The sequence below is a fragment of the Drosophila eugracilis genome, unplaced genomic scaffold (genome assembly GCF_018153835.1).
Source record: "Drosophila eugracilis isolate 14026-0451.02 unplaced genomic scaffold, ASM1815383v1 contig_722, whole genome shotgun sequence".
Taxonomy (NCBI): Eukaryota; Metazoa; Arthropoda; class Insecta; order Diptera; family Drosophilidae; genus Drosophila; species Drosophila eugracilis.
Window position 1 is genome coordinate 46,728 of NW_024573616.1, and position 16,686 is coordinate 63,413.

Genomic DNA, 16,686 nt, shown 5'->3' on the forward strand with positions numbered 1-16,686 from the left:
GTATAACTTTTCTTAGAAAATGTGGATAGGGTCTTAAAAACTCATTAATTTTTCATAAAATTAAACGCTTTGCCTTTGTTTAATGTTGACATAACTTTTGTTTAACGTTTTCTTTTCAAGTACAAATGTTGTAAAAATAAACAAGTAATAAAAATATAACAGAAATGAGCAAATGATAGTTCTGGAATGAGAAAATCAGTACCTTTTTCCAATACATTTATGTTTACAAATAAATAAACAAATTTTGAATGTTTGATCTAGCAGAAGTGTCAGATTTTTTAGCAGTCATGTTGGCCCATCTCCTTTCTGGTCTGTGGGCAAATACCAGGCCCAGGAGTGAGTTTTAAGATCGTGAGTTGCGCACTTGCCAGGCCACGAGGACAAACAAAAAGCGCAAACACGCGACCCTCGGCCACGCGCAATCGCAGTCCCTCGGATCGGACGTAATGTTATCCTTTGGCCGCCCAGTGCCGCGAAATGGATTCGGAGGGAAAGGGCAGCGGATTCCGGGAACAACTGGCAGCCAGTCATCGTAGTAGTAGACGTCGATGTTGGCCGGGTTGGCAAAAATCCAGAGAAATTTTTAGGGAATCATAAACGAGCCGGGGAAAAAGCCTCTATGCCGAAGGAACAGCAACAGCAACAGCAACAGTTTAGAATTTCTTTTTATGTCTTTATGATTATTGCAATTAGAGGGAGATCGGATGCTCTCGCTCTGCGCACCTCATAGGTAGGCACCTCATGGCCGTAATTACTGCAGCAGCGCCTCAAGGTCGCCAAGGAGGGGAAGTGCGCGGGCGGATAACTCGCGATGATAATGGGCGCGATGGGTAGGTAATAAGCAGCACAGCAGGTAGGCTCCGTACGGATAAAGTTGCCAGGACCTCGGATAACTTCCCCTCGCCGTCTCGGCAAGGACATTTCCCCGGAGGGGTGGCTGGCCGAACAGCAGGCGGCAAAGTGTCATGCGCAGGGATATTTATGCGCTATAACGTCGAGCGTGTGCCGAGAGCCCTCTGCTTTTGCTATATATGCAGGATCTGCCGCAGGACTAGCTCATTCGCAAACTCACCATCGTTGCGTGCACATCGCAGAGTTAGAAAGTAAATCTAGTAATACATACACATATCCGAGATGGCCACCACCAACAGCCAGAGCCACTACAGCTACACCGACAACATGAACATGTACAACATGTACCACCCCCACAGCCTGCCACCCACCTACTACGACAACTCCGGCAGCAATAGCTACTACCAAAACAGTTCCAGCTACCAGAGCTATCAGGGCTACTATCCCCAGGAGAGTTACTCGGAGGGCTGCTACTACTACAACCAGGATCAGGTCACCACCAACCAGACTGTCCAGCCCGCCACCCCACCACCCAAGGCTGCCAAGCGCAAGGCCGAAGAAGATGCTGCCTCCATCATCGCCGCCGTCGAAGAGAGACCCAGCACCCTGAGGGCCCTGCTCACCAACCCCGTGAAGAAACTGAAGTACACCCCCGACTACTTCTACACCACCGTCGAGCAGGTGAAGAAGGCCCCCGCCGTATCCACCAAGGTCACCGCCAGTCCTGCCCCCAGTTACGAGCAAGAATACGTGACCGTGCCCACGCCCAGCGCCTCCGAGGATGTCGACTACCTGGACGTCTACTCGCCACAGTCGCAGTCGCAGAAAATGAAGAATGGCGACTTTGCCACCCCGCCACCAACCACGCCCACCTCCCTGCCTCCAGTCGAGGGCATCAGCACACCACCCCAATCGCCGGGGGAGAAGTCCTCGTCAGCCGTCAGCCAGGAGATCAATCATCGAATTGTGACAGCCCCGAACGGAGCCGGCGATTTCAATTGGTCGCACATCGAGGAGACTTTGACATCAGGTAGGCATCGCACAACAACCCCTAAAACATAGTGTGGTTAGAAATATTAAAAATATATTCGTTTATATTTTGATTATTTCTTAAAAAACAAAAGTAATTTATCATAAATCATGAACTAACCCAACTCTATCCTTATTCTTGCTTACAGATTGCAAAGACTCGAAACGCACTCGCCAGACCTACACCCGCTACCAGACCCTGGAGCTGGAGAAGGAGTTTCACTTCAATAGGTACATCACCCGGCGTCGTCGCATCGACATCGCCAATGCCTTGAGCCTGAGTGAAAGGCAGATCAAGATCTGGTTCCAGAACCGACGCATGAAGTCCAAGAAGGACCGCACACTGGAGAGCTCCCCGGAGCACTGTGGTGCCGGTTACTCATCGCTGCTGCCGCCACTGGAGGCCACAACCACCGGCACCACTGGGGTACCATCAGTGCCGATGTACCACCACCAAGCAACCGCCGCCTATCCCGCTTACAACCACAGCCACAGTCACAGCCATAGCCACGGTTATGGCCTGCTCAATGATTACCCTCAGCAGCAGCAGCAGCAGAGCCTCCATCAGCAGTATGAGGCCTACCCGCAGCAGTACCAGCAGCAGTGCAGCTACCAGCAGCATCCGCAGGACCTGTACCATCTGCCTTGAAGTGGTCCTGCCTGCGTTCGCTCCTCAGTTCCTACGTTAGAGCGGAACCGAAGTCCGTACAGCCGCAAACCGAAGCGCACTTCTCTCGACCATTTGTAGGTGACACGCAAATGGCAAAAGCCGAGAACGAAGCTGCGACGCGATGAGTCGCACAGTAGAGGGCGCACTCCCTATGGTGCCCAGGACATTTTGGGCACAAGGACCAGTGCGCATGTGCAAGAAGAGTGAGGCAGGAAGAGGAAAAGGATCCTTGCTGCGAGCGGAACCCAGTGGCTGGCCATGATGGGTTCTCAGCGATCGATTAGCTGCGGCCAAACACAAACCCAAAACACTCAGCTGGGAGGCTGATAATGGCCAAAAGACTTGGAGACTGACACGTGTTTTTGTACAGTTAGTTAAGTTTTTAAATATATAAGATTATTATTTATTTAAATACAAATCAATCGAATTTAAACTAATCAAATTGAGTATTCATTGGGGGAAATTTGTTAATCAGGGGGATTTTTTGATTTAAAAAAACTGTGTTTTTAGAGGCAATTAAGACTTCCGATACCTGCATTCGATTCAGGTAACACTCTTCTCCTCCACGGAACGAAAAACGTATAAAAATGTACCTTATACATTTTTTTATGATTATAAAATATGTTGGGATGATTATCTACTTTTGGACAGATAAAATGTACCTGACAGGAAAAGGGGTGAGACTTCCATAAATCAATATGTAAGTTGACAAGATTTTTTGACTAGAAAAGTTTTAAGATTGTACTGATGTACAGAGAGAAGTTTGTCTTAAACTCTATGGATATTGGGATCAGCCTTGATAGTACTAATAGATATATTATTTAAAGTTTTAACATAATTAAAGAACTTATTCGGTAAAAAAGAGTGGTTTATATGTACCTGCCTTAAGTTTTTACTACTTTACTAGAATATATATCCTCACTCTATAACTGTGGAGCACTGACTCATTTTGAATATATTTTTGGAACTTATCTACATATATTATTTCGAGTTACCTTTCGATTTATTTGTGATAAATTTCATTCTTTGATCGCTGCAACCACCCCACATATTTTAGCCCAAGTCATACGAAAAGCAAACGATTTAATGTTGAGCACGAATCGTGCAAATTCGAGCAGCTGCATTTTCTCGCCTAGATCCCCCTCATTCCCTACCCACTGCTATCTCCCGGATTTTCTATAAAATTCACTCTTTTCGCCAGAGAAAATGTCACATTTTGGTCGGTCGTCGGGGTGCATCTACCACCGCATCCCCTGCTCCTTCCTCCCCTCGGCCGCTGTGCACTCTTCCCTTGAAGTGAGACATTGATTGGTCATTTTTCATTGCTCGCCCGTGACAGTTATGGGTAACGCAACGCAAAGAAAAGCCGGATCCCGATTCGGAATCGGAATCAAAGCCAGCGGCAAAGGGAGCATGTGCAGTTGCGTTTTCCGAGGGGACATTTATCCGACTCATTAGGTAAAAGTGGACAGTGGGTGAGCAAGGAGCAGCATCTATGGGCCATTGGGCAGAGTTAGGTGCGAAATTTGGTCAGTTTAGTGGTGAAATCTTTCTAATCTTTCGATTTAGAATTAAAAAATGACTAGGCCTATCACTTCGAACAATTAAATTTTATAATTTGTTTTTAAATTATTATTTTCTATAGCTAAAATATCTAATCCAATCCATTCTTTAAGTGTATTTCTCCAGAATTACCTTTTGGAATAACTAAATGCTTAATACACTTTCAACAAAGAAGGATCTTGTATCTGCGCCTGACTTTGTAAGTCGCAAGCTCTGTTTTAGAAAACACTCCAGTTTTGAGACTGAAACCAAAAAACCAATAAAAAGTGTACAGGGTAACTCTCAAACTTTAAACTACAAAAAGCTTGCTGCTTGTAAAAAAAAGAAGTTCCCAGGAAAGATTCAATCAAAAAGGAAACAATCAAAAATGTTTGTTTAATGATAGTTACAAGAATACTAAATACAAATTGTAGTAATAAATTGAAAGTTTTGATAAAAATATTCCCTTGCACTTAGTCCTTAATGACGTTTACAAGTTTACCTAGTTGTACAGCCTAAGCAAACCAAAAGTCAATGCCGTTTTTTTCTTTGGCCAACATTAGGCAAGCTGATATTAAAGGTCCTTGAACATTCCATAAACTCATACATCCTTTCTTAGCCCTTTAGTCAACATTAAGCAAGGATTTTTACGGTTTCCCAAGAGTCAACATTCCTTTTTTAAAAGTTCCTTAGAATTTCAAGCAACAGTAAAAGATTTACGTGTAAATTGCGAAAGAGTTACGTTAACTCTTCCCGAGTCCTTCTGCGAAACGAAGCCTTTTTTATCCTTTTTATTCGCATTTCGCTTTATTAGAGAGCCGCGGAGTCGGTTCTTAACTCATTCGCGAACCATAAAACCCGAGATTCGCGGAAGGAGTCGTCGTTGTGGGCGGAATCCTTTGCAAAACCCGGCCCAGTCAAGGCTGCAAAGTCAATCCTTTAGCATAATCCTTTAAATAGCCAAAATAAAGCCCGCCTTTGTCAAAACAAAGCGCTTCGCTCGCAGAATTCGCATTTGCGAATGGGTGTTGCCATTGTGTCCACTTAGCCGGCAGGTACCGCCTCCTCCCGATCCTCGGGTTCTGGTTCTCGTTCTGAAGATTCCCTGGCCTGCATCCCTATCCCTTCCACCAGCCTCAACCATAACGATCGTAAAGTTATCCTTTCGCAAACACGAGCACACGGTTACCTCCTTAAGCTGGCGAAGGAGTTACAAAGTCATAAAAACAAAACACCTTTGTCCGCGCAGCATTGTCGGTTGGCGAATTATCCTTTCTGTCGCCGCTGCCGAATCCTTAATCCGCCGTGTGTTTACAGTCATTTAGAGGGAGATGGACTGGCAAAATAGACAGAGAGGTGAGGAGATTCGCAAATGACTCGACCCTGGCGAAAGGGGAAGAAGACGAAGGGCCGGTATCGGAATGCCAAGGGTCTCGCTGGTTAAGCCTTTAGCTGGAAGGGATTAAATTACATTATCCTTATGTTTAAGATAAACACGGAGCGTCTAATCCAAAACATTGGATCAAGCATGATATTCGAATTAACTCGGTCAGGAAATCTTTGGTTTTAAATTTAGGGGGAAGTTGATATACCTTTTAAAATTGCATACAGATACCTGGGTTTCAAATTTTATTACATGGCAATATCATCCGGTTTGGCTTTAATGCAGTTTTGATGCTAATCTTTTCTTTATTTGGTGTTTAAATGCAGTTGACCAGAGTACAAAATTCAGAATAGTGTTCATAAATATTAATAAATAGCGGTATGAAAAGAATTAAGTTGTCAGCTAATTCGAGAAAGCACTTAATACTGGAATGTATTACATATAAATCAGTTGTCAGCTAACACATAAGGAACGATTTTTTACCTATTTATTTATATATTTTCTTTTTGGGGGGAATAATAATAATCTTTTCATTTAGCTATAGCTACTAGGCCATAAGCAGGCAAAGGGCTTACATTGAATTGGCTTATATTAAGGACTACTTACATATCTGGGTTTTCTGAATTTATGGGATGGTTTTTTATATACTTTACTCGTAAAATAAAATGATATATATGGTTCGTTGAAAAGTATGTTACAGGTAGGAGGAAGCGTTTCAGAACCTATAAAGTATATTCTGGATCAGTATCAATAGCGAAGTCGATTAAGCCGTGGTTATCCGTCCATCTGTCCGTATGAACGCTGAGATCTCAGGAACTAGTCGCTGCACTCAACTAAAGCGTTTCTTTATGTTTTTTTTATGCCTTTTAGGAAGGATGGACGTTAATCATATTTCGGTCGAAGAAATCGCCTCATTTGTAAAAGAAAGTGAAAGACCTTTTTTAATGTTTATTGAAAGTTCTAAGAAAAAAATTGAGTAAACTACCAACTCTGTTAAATTTCACGTTTTTGGTTAACGACACATAAATTTAAGTACAAAACTTACTTCAACAACAATACATATTACATATTTAACAACTTAATACATTCCGCCTTTAAATGTCAATTTAAACCATCATAAATATAGTAAAATTTGTAAAAATTTATAGGCAAACCCTCACCCTTACCTTTCTCACATAATTTGCCACATTGTAATGGAGTATATGATTATGAATATGTTAATTAATTCTGTCATGAAGTAGGTACCCTCTTGATGGCAGGGGTAGGTAGTAACCACAAACACTTGAAAATCTCTGTGAAATCATGCTCCTGTCATGTTATCACCGAACATGAGATGATAATCGATCGAATCATAATGATAAACCCAAACGACTTCGACAAGTCATCGCGGAGGTCAGCACTTCTGGTGCGGGCGCACCCTTTGTTGTGATGGCCATGTATTTATGGCGCTCAAAAGGCAATTAATTGTGACCCAAATCAACAATTTCCGAATGGCTGGCAATATCAACACGGCAGCCCGATCTAATGGCCCGGCAAATGCCACCGATCTCCACGGACCAAGACGTAGGAATAGGAATGGATATACTATGTATGTGGTGCACGTAGTGGGGCTGGGAATGGGAATGGTAATGAGATCGAGATCGGCATGGCCTGGTATGCTGCATGAGTTATGGCCACCACGGTAAGATGTCGCCCCAAATGCTTCATTTCTATGCACACTTCAAGAAATTTTAGTTTTTTATAAAAATCTTAATAGCCTTTTTTGCTCCAACAGTAAATTTTTATCAAACCTTTTTGATATGTAAACCCATTTGATTTTATGTATGTTAAATTTACAATGAAAGGAAATATCTTTTTGTAAGAATATGAATAAGTTTTCCTCAGTGCACCAAGTTAGTTCATGTTGCTTGTACTTTCCGAGGAATCTCCAAGCCAAACTGCGATGAAATCAGCGCCAAAACCAAAACTAAAACCAAAACTAAAACAAACCTGATCGTCCGCCAGCGGCTAGATCAGTGCTGAACCCTGCCCCAGCCAGAGGTTAACATCAATATGGTAATAAGCCATATCACAGCCACTGAGAACCCTCGATCCAACCCAGACCAAGCCATCCTCATGTGAGGCTGCTGCTGGATTTATGAGTTCACCGAATGCTTTATGGCGTGTCGCTTTGACTAATTTATCTGCAAAAGGCGACGGCGACGGCGCTGGCCACGAATTTTTATTGTTAATTTATGATTAAGCTGATTATACACGAATCGGTTTCGATTCGGGCTTGTGTTAGGCATTCCCAATAAAGGGATTTCGCTGCTCAAGTTGGGGATTATACAAATTGACTCGCTGCCGTTTGCCAAAATCAAAACCAAAAATAAACTTAGGAAGCCAAATCAATAAATTTTTGTTTTATAAAAAGTTATTTTTAATACAGACCTTCCTGTACTTTAATTGATATTATTTCCCCAATATAAAGCTATAAAACATATTCAATGTCCTTTTCAGTATTACTTGTTTTGCAAAGCCTTTAAAACTGGAAGCCTCTGTGTGAGAGTATCTATCAATACATCAGACTAAAACATGATCTTCAAGAAATATTTGCTCTGATTTATCTACTTACCTGTCACATGCCTCTCCTACAAGTAGTTCCTTTAATTATAACTTAAAATATCCCACAAAACTCTACCAAGTAACAATACAAAGAAAGCATCTTGTAAAGTAATCTTGCAGATATATTTCAATTATTGTGATGCCTGGCCAGCCAGCTAATGAAAAAGTCTTTCGTTATTCTGAAAATGAGAGCGACTGCGAGGAAATCTCTGGTCGGTTTATTTTAAATGGGCCGTAAAAGATAATTTTAATTTTTAATCAAACATATGCAGTGCAAAGCCCGCACCGAAGAGGACTGCCATCCACCGCGGATTTTCGTGTCAAAGAGACCGCCGAAAAAACATGTGAGGATGCATCCTCAGATTCAGCGGATGGCACCGCTCGACGTAGCACATCTTGAGCGCTCGAGAGTCCGATCTGCCACTGCCACCGCCTCCGCATCGGTACTATATAGCTTTGTCTATAGCTGGCATTATACTCGTGTGTTCACGGCCATGGCAATGCCGCACTAAAATCTGAGAAAGAGAAGAACTTCTATACGTCGGTATGGTAAGGAAAAAGTTTTTGCACAGCCTGTGGGAATACCGCAGAGTTTTGGATCCCCGTAACACAATTATTTATATTGCTAGACAACTTTCTGATCGTTTGAAAGGAACACTTCGGAAAAATAGTTCGGGAAAATGATTTCTTGGGATGATCATCCGGGCCCCATTCTGGAAATCTACCGAAAGTGTCAACAGATTTCCTTTGCATTGGATACAATACTTTTACTCAAATATAAGCAAATCTCTTTCGACCTTTTAAATTCTTTTTCAATGTAGTTAACTCGACTGATTCTATGCCTAAAGACCTAAATATCTGCAACTGCAGATCTTATCACGTGGATTTGTAAATAATTGGCGTTTATTGAAAACTAACTGCCATAATCCATAACATTTGGTGTATGCCTTAATATTTTGATCCAAAACAAGGATAACTTCATAAATGGGGACGTGAACTCTCAGCGAAGGCCTCAGCTGAACAGAAGTCTGCCTCAGCGTTTTTGCTGTATCAAATGCGAAGCTACCCAGGTCCTAGTGAAAGGATATGGAAACTAAAAAGGACGAGAAACAAGCACCATCTGGTGGTAGGCGATACAAACACGTTTCCTTTCCTTATTGGATTTTTTGGAAATATCCTTTATCTACATAATTGTTTCTATTTACACAGATATCAAAGACAACAACCGAAATCTTGGGCATTACTTGTACTGCTTGCATGAACTGCTTGACACGAGCTGCTGTCCCATCCATGTTGCGCAATATATGTTTAGAAATAATGTTGATAAGCATTTACTTAGATTCAAAAAGGATACCAAAAGGTTTTAGATTTTTATTTAATACGAACTAAAAATGTTAAATTCGACAAAAAACCAATTTAGAAAAAATAAAAAATAAAATAAAAACTTTTGTGATAGCTACCATAAAGATTTAATTGATGTGAATACATTTAAAATAGATAAAATACTCACAAAAACATGTTTCTCAATTTGCCTTGCACTGGTATGCCGTGTAATCAAAGAAATGTATCTGATTCCCCACTTTGTTCTCCTAATTGCGGCCCATGAATGAGTTTCCACGGCCGCAAACAATAGTTGGGGAAACGAATAACAGAAAGCGGTGCACTCACAGATATTCGTGTCGTTCGTCGAAACTTCAAAGACATCCGACATTTTTGTTTTGTCTTGCGTGAGTCGTGAGCGTGAACGGGCCAAAGTTTTGTATGGCGCCTCTCTACAGTTGTTCCTCAATTAAACTTTCCTGTGCCTCCATTCTCCCCACACAAGGCAAACACACACACACTGCGGGGTCTGAGTAAATATGGCGCAAGTAAACAAAAATATCTGGAAGATACAATTATACGCACGCAATTCGTCAATCAGAACGACATTTTTCTTTTATTTGCTCGCCGGTCATTAAAAGCCGCAGCAACCTGAGAATGGGAGAACAAATGTAATAAAAGTGCCGCAAGGCAGTGCTTTTTCTCGATCCGAAAGTCTGGGGGAATAATAACTTTTGTTCAGGGCTTCCCTGAGCAATTATAATTCTGTTAGATTGAGCTGCTCTCTCCTCCTCGCCGTTTCTGCTGCAGTCCGAATCGCCGCTTGAATGAAGAGATTCTCGCACAAAAGGTAAACTAATTAAATGATTAATGGCCGCGATCACACGCTTTATCTCGCAAATTAATATTATTCAATTTAAAACTGACTTAAAGTCGTTTTCACCACAACTAAGAGTTGTCGCACTATAATGGCGCTCATTAATTCTCCCCGTCCCCCAAAAAAGAGAAGAGGGCCGTAGAGAAAGAAAGCGGGAGAGCAGTCAGCGAGATCCTTTTGAGATCTTTATCGCCTCGCCGCTCCCTCCGACCAACCAACCATCCGACCATCGATGATAGTCCCCGAATGAATCAGTGGCCGCTTGTCACATGCGCCCAAGTCGGGCCTCAGATAATGCCAATGGATCGCATAACTCAAATCTCGGCTCTCGGTCTCCGCCGCCGCCGTCCTGGTCACATGAGACCCCACAATTAATTGAGCTGTTAAATGTAAGTCTCGGAGAAACGAAAGGGAAAAATTAAAATTGACATCCTAATTAATATTTGGCTCGTTTGCATGTTGCGGCCTCGGAATACTCGGAACAATCTACAGGTTCTACAGGTTTTCCTGTCCTCCAAGTGCCGACGAAGATACTGTCTCCCGAGGCATCCCCAAATCGTATCGATTTCAATCAGTAAGGTGTGGATATTTCAATTCCGTCCTCAAATTACTCTCGAAATGATAAGCTTGAGGTCGGCGGTTCTAGGAATGCGTTTTGTAGGGATTAATAATAAGGTGAAGGGAATAAACAGAAGTAGTTTATAAGTTTATGTGTACCATTTTAGTCATAATAAGTTATAGCAAATGAATATTTAAAGGGCTTATAGTATAGTATTCTTCCCTTTTTAATAATACATTTTCAGTTATCAATATTTTTGAGCTCCCACTTTGAATTGATAATTTATAAGTTGTTAAGGGCAAGCAACTAGGAACTTGAAACTAAATCGCTTAAGGCTCTTAAATTACCTTTGAATATAGTTCCTGATTTCATAATTTCACCATTTGGATTTCTATAAAAGTCAGTTTAAGCAGTCATCCAGATTAGAAAAGAATTACAGAAAAGTTGAGTTCAGAAACAAGTGAAAATCATCAGAAGTAGCCTTTTAGCTGCACTTTTCTTATAAAAGGAACCCTTTTTTAAAGTAAGTAATATTTTTCAATTCAATGGTAGACAAACTTACTGAAAGATAAAGATGCTGGAAACCAATTAGATGATTGTACTCCCCCGTTCGCTGAATGTATCGCATAGATTAAAACATTTTAATTACACGCATCGCTTGGTGGGTTTCCCGGGTTTTCCCAGCCTGCTGACTGATATGGATTTGTTCCACGCAACGTTCCGGGGATCAAATATGTATAATGAAAACTTCAACGCCATCGAGGGTTCCTTACCTTCTGACGGAATGCTGCCAGACTTGGGCTTGGGTTTCTGGGCCAGTCGTCATCGTCATCGCCGTCATCCACCAAGATGGTAGGCATTTAAGGCCGACACAAACTCACAGAAACACAGAACGGGCCAGTCCGAGAGAGTATCCTTTTCGCTTCTTTCACTGACTTGGCCTCCCTTCAGGGGCGTAGTGCATGATAAATGCCGGGGAATCCGTCAATGTCAAAATCAGACTGTTACAAAGCAGCAACGGCGTCCGCAGCTCTCTGAAGGGAATGCCAAAGGGGCGGGGAACAGGAGCAGGAGCAGGCGCAGGAGCTGGAAATGGGAATGCGACCAGGATGCGAGCAGGAGCATCGCATCGCCCAGCAACGACAGCAGCGTTAGCTCGCCCAACTGCCAACTGCCACTCCAGATCCGGAATCCCATTTCAATATCATGCATTCAATATTCACTTAATAAATTCGCAACATTTTTGCCTTTTTCGGGGTTTGCATATTTTGAAGACCAAAGAAAATGTACACTGCAAGAAGAGTTTATTGTTTAGGAAGAATTAATTAGAAGTATTTGTTAGTATTCAAAATTAAGCTCAAGTGAAATGAATTCTCACAGTAACTCTGTAGTATGGTACGTAAATGATAGCTTTCTGTGGGAAATCACAATTTAATTGTTATTATTTAAGGTATTTTCCTAACATTAACTTTTTATATTTATATATTTGTAATAAGCTTGACTTTATGCTTCCGCCTCATTTTCATAGGACTGGCATTGGTCTCTTTCCCCTTGTTAATGATAATTCTACGTAACAATTAGATACCATTTACGAAAGCAACCACCAAATTCTCCCTGTGCAAAAAGACAGTCCTTAACGTGCGTATATGCAGGCCATGCAAATGCCAATGCAAAATCATCTAGCGGAAATTATGCTGACTAATTGCAGGCGATTAATCAGCTCCTGGCCCGCCCACACACAGCCACAATGGCGATGTGAGGCGGCGTGTGCAGTCGTGGCTGTTGAGTAACTGGCTAGAATTGAATTTGATATGCTCCATTGGCACCTTGCCTCATCCTCCTCTTCCACCTCGTGTGTCAGCCCAAGTCGGGACAAAGTAATTAAATTACTCAGCGGCGCAAAAGTGTTTTCTATTCGAATTTTTCATCTGACATGCAAACTAAGAGGGGTTAAGTTGCAAGTTGCCGTGTTAGCTTTGAATTATTAGAACTAAATCAAAATTTGTAATTCAGTGTTAAATTTGTTTAACAAGCTGTCGTTAACTGTGAGGTCGGATTAAATGTTATTAGTTATTAAATATTTGTCTTTTAACGAGGTTTATACTTTGATACAACAGTTAAGCTCATGGCTAAGTTTGTTGTTTAAATTTAAAAAATACTTTTAAGCTAGATTTTCCATCTCCCTCTAAGCTGAAACCTTAAAGTCCATCGCAATGTTAAACAAATTTCCACATCAGCACAAAAAGTAAACATTTTGCCCAGTCCGAAAGGGCGCAAAAAACGAAATAAGCATGTCCATTGGCGAGTATTTTGACAAATGGCCCGATTGGACATTGAAACATTTTATCTGCCATGTCGTCGATGCCAATGGGCGTAGTCCTGTGGGAGGTGGGGGTGGTTGGTGGTGGGCTGCTGGCCAAGTGGGTGGAATCTGATAAGGGGCTGGGCGAAGGGCGATGCGTTGGGTCAGTGCGTGGCATTTTGGTCATTTATATGAACACTCGTCCTTTTTCATTGCCAGTTGGTGTCCCTGCCTCGCTCTCTCTCTCTCTCTCTCTCTGCTATCTCTGTCTGGGCACATGTGTGTAACTTCCAAACTCCAAACCAAACTCAACCGAACCGATCCAGAAGGGCCGCCTTCGGGAGCACATCATGGCGAATGACAGATTAGCAAAGTCCCAATGGACATTTGTAACCGAACGGCGACTCGAGTGTGGGCGGTATGTCCACTGAAAGAAATAATAATCTTTCTTATTATGATAATTATTTGTATAAGATTGGCAAGAGAAGCATTTTAGTTCCCATCCCTCAGCTTCTTTGACTTGATTTGTAGATATTTTCCAATAATATTAAGACCAAGATGATCTTGTTTTAGTATCTAACCTTCGCCTGACACTTCTTTAAAGATTTCAAGCTACTTTACCTAAGCTTCTAGTAGTTTCTTCGAGTGTCGACGAATGGGATTATATTTTGGGTGGTGGATCCGAGTGTAATTTAAATTGCCAGCCAGGCCGGAACGCAGCGCTTTTGACCGCTGCCCACCTTGAGGTCCCAGGAGACGTTCGCCGCTGGACTCTCCTTATCGGCCGTGATTACTTTCTAATCCGTGGCAGCATCAGAGGAATCAGAGGCATCGGAGGCAGTTCGTCCCGGCGTTGACACAAACAAATGGCCAACAGAAGCAGCGCCAGGGGCCGAGGCAGGGGCAGCGGCAGTCGGAATGACAGGGCACATCAAACGGGCCAGAGTGAAAGGTATTAATTGCCGGACAGAGTCCAGGTAGCCTGCCAGGACTTGCGGTGGGTGAGAGTGTTTTTAATGTGAAAGCAATTTCAGCAAATCCAAGTCAAGACTCAAACGAAACTGCCGCCACCGCCTCATACAGGTACATGTGGAAATTCTTCAGTTATTATGACCAAAGTGGCCATAATTATTTTGATGTTGGTCCGTAATTAGTGTTCGATCAGCTGAGTGAATGAGGGAGCTGGGCAGGAAAGTCGGAGGGCGAAAGGGAAAGTGAAAAATTGCATTTCATGCGTGGCTGCCTCAACAGGGAAATTACGCACTTATTCCCCATCTATTGGAAAGTGAAATGCGTTTGGGAAAAACTAATTGCCGTCATTCGGTGCACTTGCAAAATGGCCGACTTGTATGTAATGGCCGAAAGGAAACGCTGTAATTGCTGGAGAGTAACATCTGAGGGAGATGATCTGTGGATTAATTTGGTGCAGGAACTAGGGATAAATTATTGCATTGAGTGGCATGAGGGTGATGAAGGCAGTGTAGTTCATAAGTGAGGAGAGTGGGGATGCGATTTCAGCAGGAATTTTAATAGATTGACTTAGAAATTGATAGAAAAAAGAGTTTTTGTATTAAAATTATATCAGTATCGAGGAAAGCACTCATATTAAAAGTAAAAGAAAGTCGTAAAAAAGTGTAATGAGGGTGTTGAAAGAAGTGTAGCTATCCTAGAAACTGATTTGGCAGAACGTTTTGAACTGACTTCGTAACAGTTTTGGGCAAATCTGTCATACTTAAAGTAACAAAAGTCTTGTTAAAGATTAATTAATGAATAATTAACATGAGGAAAACCATAAGAGATGATTACCATAAGAGTTGTTATCTTTAACATTTAATATCTTAACTTAACAGTGTTCTTTATTAATAGTATCATTGTTTAACCTCATAAACTAACATATAGATAGTATTAACACTATAAAATGAGTCAAAGTTTTCATCCTCTAATCTACAACTGAGACCCCTTTAACCAGAGGTTAGAAGAAATCTTTTTCCCGTTTCTCCCGACTTTTAACTGCGTAACACCATCAGCTTGGAAATCGACACCCAATCTCCTCGCCCACACCCACACCCTTGCCCACATGGAACATCTGCTCAAATTGAATCCAGCCAAAGGTAACAGGGTGCCTAGGCCAAGGAGAGCTCCTCTCCTGCCATTTGAATGCGTATCTCTGTCGGCGGCTGAGTAATGGCCGCAACTCCCGTTGACGAGCACAACAAATTTCATTGCAACGTCTCATACTATCAATGTCGGCAATATGTCAAATATAACAGCAGCAGTTGGGATCGGGGGATATATGTATATCTCTATATATATATACGAATGTAGACTGCGGGAGTGGCAGCCGCGTGATGCCCAAAAAGTAAAAATAACAGAAGCTGCTGGGCGATGCAATGGCAGCAGAGGCGCATAAAAATTCATTTTGAAAACTTCTGCCTCCGACAGCCGCTCCCGCATCCCTCCCGCATGCCAGGCACAAATTAATAATGACGCCAACGGCGTCGACGGCGCGACGAGGCTATATAGCCATATATCTAGATGCAGTCGGGTGGGCAGCAGATTGCACCTAGAGATGGGAACGGGATCAGGCATAGTCAAGTCTATGAGGTGTACATCAGCTTTACTTACAGATTCTTATTATGACTTTATTAAGATACTATGCAAAAAATAATAGGAAATATTGTATACTTTAAAAGATATTTATATTTAAATTTAACTACCTCATTCATTACTTTTCGATTTTCACAATAAATATACTTCTAATAATAATATTTCACTTTAGCCAGGAATGATGCCATGACATGAGCCTATATGACATTTTTATTTTAAAAGCCAAAAGTCAACATCCTCCTTTCCTTTAGCTCCCATACGAAGGATAAGAAACCAACTTATTAATTCAAAAATTTTGTTTCCTTACAAAGAATGATTCCCTTTAAAACCAGAGTAGAAGCCATGCATAAGGGAAATCTTTTCAAACGGCTTGCATTTTATTCCCAAAACCGCATTCAGCCTCTTTGACCTCTCATAGAGCACTCAAACATTACTGAAATATGAATATAATTGTATAAAATATTCGTTTCATCTATAATCGTGTCACGCTGACATATCTCTCCCCGATTTGAATGCAGTTTGCGACATCAAAGAGCTGGCGGATGGCTGTCTGACTCTTGCCATTGGCTTGTTTGAGTGACATATCGTTCTGCAGGAGGCTTTGAAGTGGAACCCGTGGCAACCGTTTAAGATATAATTAACTCGGTGCCCACGAAAATTGGCAAAGAATAAATGGAAGTGAGATTTGTTTTCAATATCCAAATGGCCCCCAGGGCCAAAGCCAACAACCAAACAAATGACAAACACAATTCCCATTATGTGGGAAATGTGTTAACAGAGAAATCAGCGGAATAAACAAAAAGCAAACAGAAAGCCCCAAAAAACAAAGAAAAGCAAATGACAGTCGAACGTTGGGAGGAATCAAAACTTTGCCCAATGACAAGCCACTCAACTCATTGACATTGAAAACAACAAACAGACAAACAAACAAACAAACAAA

The 16,686-nt window shown here is 41.8% G+C and overlaps 1 protein-coding gene across 1 annotated transcript; it reads left to right on the top strand.

Moving 5' to 3' along the window:
• Positions 1-1,082: 1,082 nt before the first annotated feature.
• Positions 1,083-2,543, top strand: LOC108117566 (segmentation protein fushi tarazu). The gene is made up of 2 exons (XM_017230073.2): positions 1,083-1,882; positions 2,031-2,543. Exons 1-2 carry the CDS (start codon positions 1,135-1,137, stop codon positions 2,528-2,530), a joined length of 1,248 nt encoding a protein of 415 aa, XP_017085562.2. The 5' UTR covers positions 1,083-1,134; the 3' UTR covers positions 2,531-2,543.
• Positions 2,544-16,686: the final 14,143 nt, after the last annotated feature.

Bases quoted from the DNA above. Each gene is read 5' to 3' on its own strand.
- LOC108117566 (XM_017230073.2), top strand. From the start codon at position 1,135: ATGGCCACCACCAACAGCCAGAGCCACTACAGCTACACCGACAACATG. The intron at 1,883-2,030 runs GTAGGCATCGCA...TCTTGCTTACAG, and splicing joins CGAGGAGACTTTGACATCAG to ATTGCAAAGACTCGAAACGC.